This window comes from Panthera uncia, chromosome X, assembly GCF_023721935.1.
Source record: "Panthera uncia isolate 11264 chromosome X, Puncia_PCG_1.0, whole genome shotgun sequence".
Classification (NCBI taxonomy): domain Eukaryota; kingdom Metazoa; phylum Chordata; class Mammalia; order Carnivora; family Felidae; genus Panthera; species Panthera uncia.
The window spans coordinates 34,160,461-34,167,146 of NC_064817.1; the positions used below are offsets into that span (position 1 = coordinate 34,160,461).

At 44.4% G+C, this 6,686-nt stretch overlaps 1 protein-coding gene across 1 annotated transcript; it reads left to right on the forward strand.

Annotated features, from left to right (window-relative positions):
• The first annotated feature begins 5,929 nt into the window (after window positions 1–5,929).
• On the forward strand, window positions 5,930–6,686 carry MPC1L (mitochondrial pyruvate carrier 1 like). Its single transcript, XM_049643712.1, has one exon. The coding sequence runs from the start codon at window positions 6,066–6,068 to the stop codon at window positions 6,489–6,491; it is 426 nt and encodes a 141-aa protein (XP_049499669.1). The 5' UTR covers window positions 5,930–6,065; the 3' UTR covers window positions 6,492–6,686.

The window sequence follows — 6,686 nt, forward strand, 5'->3', positions numbered from 1 at the left end:
TTTTTTTCATAAAATACCCAAGTCCTAAATGTTCGGTTTTCGTAGCCATAACTCAGGAATAGTCCTATGTTTTGTAAATGTTGGCCAGCATTCCAGGACAACTTTAATGAAATACATTTCTGACTTTTGTTTTAAACCAGAAGACTAAAATTGTTTTAAAAAAAAGAATGCTGCCATCTTTAGAGTAATACTGAATTCAGGCAAGAATCGGCAATGGGTGCTAAAATTAGTAGCTTAAGTATTTGATGAGAAAATAGATATTTACATAGTCTCAAAGTACCTCCCCACAAATTACTTATTACAAAGGGGAAAATACTGACTTTACAGTGATGAAAACTGGCAAAGACTGCCTTACTATTACTAATAACCAGACACAGATATCACATGCCTGCCTCCTCATGTGATGCACTGGTGACAAAACATCCCCTTCGTGGGGTTCCTGCCCAAAATGAACACCCTGAAGATGGGCATGAAGAAACATCAAATAAACCCATAATGACAGACATTCTATCAAATATCTGGCCCGTACTCTTCTAAAATGTCAAGGTCATGAATGGCAAAGAAAGGCAGAGGAAGGTGGAACTGTTCTAGGTGAAAGGAGGTAAAAGAGACACCACGATGAAATGCACTGTATCATCCTGGTCTGGATCCGGGACTAGGAAAACGAAATTGTGAGCAGGACATTACTGGGACAATGAACAAAGTGTGAATAAGGACCACAGATTATGGTATTATATTGTTAAACGTCTTGATTTTGATGGGTGTATTGTGCTAATGCAAAACAAAGTCATGGGTGTCCATGTGCTGAGGAAATACACACTGACATTCTTAAGAAATACCCTTAGAGGTAGAGAAAACTTTACAGGGACTGTTGCAAAATGTTAGAGTTGGTAAACCTGGGTGAAGGATAGGAGGGTGTTCTTTTGACACTTCTTGCTTTGTTACACTTGCTTTAAGCTGTTTTAACTTTTCTGTGAGTTTGAAATTATTACAAACTAAAAAGTTAAAAAGAACAGGTAAAATAAAAAGGCATGCTCTCTATGGTCCACTGCATTGGAACTCACTGAAGGGTCGTGTACTGCGAGAATTGTTAACATCAGGCAGATTTCACAGGACCTTGTGAGCTGGCATCTTGGTTAGAGGAGAGGACTGGGCAAAGGTCTGAACCCACCTTTGTATTTGGTTGTCTTCTCCCATCGTTTTCCTCTGAAAGAGGATAGTGAACTGACTGATCAAGTTCACATAAGTGTCTCCAAGCTGAGTCACACAGTAGACCCTGACAGCTTTATGCTGGGAGAGGCAGCACGGTGGGGAGAAACACCACTTCCAATAATATTAATGGTAAAGAGATAGTACTTAAAATAATGATAAACCTTCAGCTGTTTAGTCCCAGCTGTTAAAACACACTGGGATACACGGCAGGGCTCACTTACCTGTGGGGAAAGGTAGTCATTGGCCAACATTAACTGTAATAGCACCCGGCTGGTCTTAAGGGTTAACCTGCTTTCAAGTTAACACACTCCTCTCTTGCTGACCTAAGGCCTTTGATCTGTAACAGAATTGATTTGCTTTCTTTGAGATATGCAGACCACTGGCCTTGGGAAATGAAGGACCAGAACTTTCCCAGGCCATAGAGGCCAGCAAGTGTGTTTGAGGCTGCGTCAGCTTTCCGATTAGCCCAGCAATTTTTTAGCAAAATGTTTTCTTTTTTTAAGGTCACATAAATGACTTTACTGACCTCCCTTTGTGCATCTGTAGACCTTGCCCTCCTATGCAGAAAGAACAGGATATTCTTGCACAAGATCCTGAGTACCAAGGAACCAGATCTTCTTCCACAACCACCCCCGCATACCAAGGAACCAGAACTTCTTGCACAGCCCGCCCTCCTGCCTCCCGGGCACCAAGGAACTAGAACTTCTTGCACAACCTTCAAACACCAAGATAACTCTGTAGCTGGCATCATCGAGGTGCACATAATCAAGGAATGCCACAGACCACCTCACTCCCTTAACTGATTGAACTCCTTTAAAAATTTCTAGGCCAGGCAGAAACCTTGGAGTTGGCTTTTGGACAAGAGTCCACCTTCTCCCCAGGTGGCAGGCCATGTGAATACAGCTATTCCTTTCCAATCAACGCTTGCCTCTTGAGTATTGGCCTTTCAAGCGGCAGGCAGCCAAACTTGGGCCTGGTAACATCACTTATGTTCTCTAATCCTAAGATTGTTTTGTCACCATCTTTGCTTCAGCCAGGAAGAAGTCTCTGTAGCTGTGCTCACTCCTAGCCCTGTATCTTTCTCCAGTTTCCCTTCAAGTGCTGGCCAAGCTCCATTACTATGTCTTACCCTCCGCCTGGGCCACTCTCATAACTGTACCAACCAACACGTATCTACCAGGCACAAACCTTATACAAAGACATTATTTAGCCTGCATCTACCAGCCTGGAATCTACCAGGAAAGCCACACATTGTGTGTACCTCCATTTCTCTAGCTGTAAAATGCTCCACTGAAAGGCAGACCCTGTCTTGTTCAATTTGTTTTGGGCCATATCCAGTCCGCCTATTAAAAGGGCTCACGGGGAGAAGGAACAGTTTCTTTGGTGATGTTTTCCCTGGTCTGAGGGAACTCACAACATGGTAGGAAAGACAGAAACACATCAGATGTTAAAGTGATTTGTGCAGAGGACTGATGTGGTCTATTGCAAACTCACTGTATCACCATGGCAAATGACATGATCTCTTAAGGCTTCATGCCTCATTTGTAAAATGAGGGGGTTACAGTGGATGATAAAAAGGTAACAGAAATTCACTGAACACTTGTTATATACCAGATCCTATACTAAGCCCTGAACAAGGATTATCACATTGAAATCTCACAATACTGCTGTGAGGTAGGTACCACTGTCCACATTTTACAGATAAACTGTGAGATCCTTTCAACTCCAATGTTCTATAATTCTGTGATTACAAGTAACATGGTAAACTCTGTTTTCCAAAGGCGGCCACAGTATTTCCCATCCCACATGCTCTTTTTTAAGTTTATTTATTTTGAGAGAGAACCAGCAGGGGAGGGGTAGAGAGAGAGGGAGAGAGACAGAATCCCAAGCAGGCTCTGTGATGTCAGTGCAGAGCTCAACATAGGGCCTGAACTCACGAACCGTGAGGTCATGACCTGAGCCCAAACCAAGAGTTGGATGCTTAACCGACTGAGCCACCCAGGTGCCCCTCACATACTCTTCTTAAAGTATGACTTTGGCACTCACACTCCTGCCTTTGCGAGGTGGGTCTATGTCCTCTCTCATTGAATTTGGGTGGGCTTATGATTGGAGAAAGCGATGTTATGTGACTTTAGAGACTAGATCACAAAAGCCAATATAGCTTATATTAGTTTTCCATTGTGGCACAACAGATTACCACAAACTTAGTGGCTTAAAACAATACCCACTTATTATCTGGGTCTGTAGGTCAGAATTCTAGGCACAGCATGGCTGGCTTCTCTGCTCAGGGTCTCACAAAGCTGAACTGAAGGTGTTGGCTGGACTGAGTTCTCACAGGGTCTAGGGGGAAATCCACTTCCAGGCTCACTCACATTGTTGATAGAATTCAATTCTTTGTGAGGACAGAGGTCTGCCCCTCTTTGCTGGCTGTCAGCTGGGGCTGCACTCAGCTCCTAAAGGCTACCCAAATTCCTTGCTAATATGGCCACCTCCACCCTCAAAGCCAGCTGCAGATAATCTCCCTCACGTCAAATCCCTCCCACACTTCAAATCCCTTGATATCCTCTATCTCTGGCTTCTAGAATGCACCCAGATTTAAATGGCTCAAGTGATTACTTGAGGCCCACTTGTAGAATCTCCCTAACTTAAGGTCAATTGATTTGGGACCTTACTTACACCTGCAAAATCCCTTCTGTCATATAACCATGGGAGTGAAATCTAATCATATTCATAGATTCCACCCATCCCAATGGGAGATATGCCAGGGCAAGGGTCATTGGGGGTAAAATTCTGCCTACCACAGGGCTTCTATTTGATTCTCCTGTTACGCTTATTTTTGAAGCACAGCCACCATACTGTGAGGAAGTACAAGCAGCTTGTGGGAAGGAACCGAGGCCTTCCAGCCAATGATCCCAGTGGAGCTCCCAGCCAACAACCGGTATCAACTTGCCAGTCATGTTAGTGAGCCACTTTGAAAGTGGATCTTCCAGCCCCAAACTGAGCTGCCCCAGCTGGTGATGCTTGGAGCAGTAAGCAGTCCTTATGGAGTCCCACCCAAACTGCAAATCTGTGAGTAAAATAAAGGACTGCTGTTGTTCTAAGCCACTAAGTTCTGGGGTGATTTATCACACAGCAAGAGTTAATCAAGAACGAAGTAACAACCCAAGTTTAGATGATCTACAAGTACTGAAAGTTTTTTTTATGGACAAGGAGTGGTAGCTTACATTTCTTTCAGGACACTGGGGCATCTGACGGTGTAGGCCTAGAATGTCACTCAATTCATGGTTGCTGATGTGTTAATTCAAACTAGTGCTGAACCAATTTAGTATTCCAGTCATCCATATTTGGAAGCCCAACATTTTAAAAAGGTTATCTAAAAATGATGCTGTTTTCCTTTTGAGCAATGGCTATATTATATACTTGAAGCTATATCTGCAAAATATTTGGGGTGTAAATAAACATAATTAATGTACTAATTTTTAAAGCTACCATGGTCTTGTTTATAAATCACTAAAGTATTAATATTTCAATGTATGTTTAATTTTCACGTTATTTTTAACTGGAAAAATAGGAAACACTTGTAAGATAATTATCAGTTGTGTCATTAAGAATTTTCATCAATGTATATTAACTATTAGGTGAAAGACTGTTGAAACAGAATTTCCGTACACTCTCAGAGAGGCTCCCCCTGTATTATTTTGTTGATTACAGAGGGGGAGAAACCTGGCAGATAACCCCTTAACCAGATAATCAAACTTAATATCACCAATGATGGAACAATGGGATATCATGTGCCTTCCACTGTGATGCACTAAGGAGACAACATCACATGTGTAGCATTCTTGACCCAAAATGTTTAACCTAAATCGAATTATGAGAAATCGTATAAATCCAAATTAAGGATATTCTGAAAAACCCCTGACTTGTACTCTTCAAAAATATCAATGTCATGAAAGACAAAAAACGCTGAGGAACTCCTCTATATTAAGGGAGATTAATCTAAAAGACGTAACTAAATGTGAATCTTAACTGGATCCTGGATCCCCCTTCTCCAACGTGAAAGAAAAAAAAAAAAAAAACAGCCCAAAACTATAAAACTTAAATATGTACTGCATATTAAACAGTACTGTATCTATTAAATAGTACTGTATCTAATGTTAAGTATCTGAGTGGATTATTGTACTGTGGTTAAGTAGGAGAATGTCCTTGTTAAGATCCAGATGCTGAAAGATTTAGGGGTGAAATGTCACAGTATCTGCAATGCTCAGGCAAACTGTGTAAGGACTAAAATTGTGTACTTGGTTGAAGGATTCTGTATCAACATCTAGTCAACACTGTCCACAGACTGGGCAGAACAAGCCAAGTTTTCCCCTGGATAGTTGAAGAGAAGCACACAGCTGGACGGACACTCACCTCCCTGCGTGCCACGTGGAGCCCTGAGAGTTCTACGATGGCCACACCCCAATAGCGAGTGAAGACGAGGCTGCGGTCTCACCTTTGTTAGAGGAACGAACACACACACACACACACACACGAGCACGCACGCTCTGCATCCTTTCTGGCAGCGCTGCTTACGGATGATGGCGAGGCTACGCCTTCCATCTCCAAACGCAACGGAACCTCGTTACGTGCTTGCCAGATACACTTTACGGCCGTCACGTGAAGACGGAAGGGCGTGGCCGCACCTCCTGCACTTAAAGGCACGTGCGACAGAGGCGTGCGCTGTGTGGAGCACTTTATGGCAGCCACGCGAAGGCGCGAGGCCAGCGGCCGATGCTGCGTGGGGCGGGGTCTGCGTCCACGTCTTTGGAGGCTGGCTGTTATTCCGTTGGTGCTCCCACCGCTCGGCGATCATGGCGACGGTGGCAGCACTGTGGCGGAGAGCGAGGGACTACATGAAGACCAAGGAGTTCCGGGAATACCTGACCAGCGTGCACTTCTGGGGTCCTGTGGCCAACTGGGGCCTGCCGCTGGCCGCCTTTAAGGATATGAGGGCACCGCCCGACATCATCAGTGGCCGCATGACAACGGCGCTCATCTTCTACTCGTTGGCCTTCATGCGTTTCGCCTATCGCGTACAGCCTCGAAACTTGCTGCTGTTGGCGTGTCACACCACCAACGTCATGGCGCAGAGTGTGCAGGCGGGCCGCTTCGTAATCCACCACTACGGCGGCACCGCCACCACCACCGCTGCCACCACCACCACCAACGACCCCACCATGGTTCCCAGCAGCGACCGTGTGTGTGCTAGCCACTTTGAGGATGACAACTCCTGCTAGGCAGCCGCCAGCTCCAACCCGTCGTCCTCCAAACCTGGCTGAGCGGGCCCGATTGAGTTTTTGCAGCTTGCAAGCACTGAACTGTTATTCTTCCTGAAGAAAAGGCCAGTGAAAAGTTTGGTTTTGACTCAAATAAAACAGTTCGAATCTGATTTAAACCTGCAGTTTGGTTAATAAAAAAAAATAGAAAGTAGC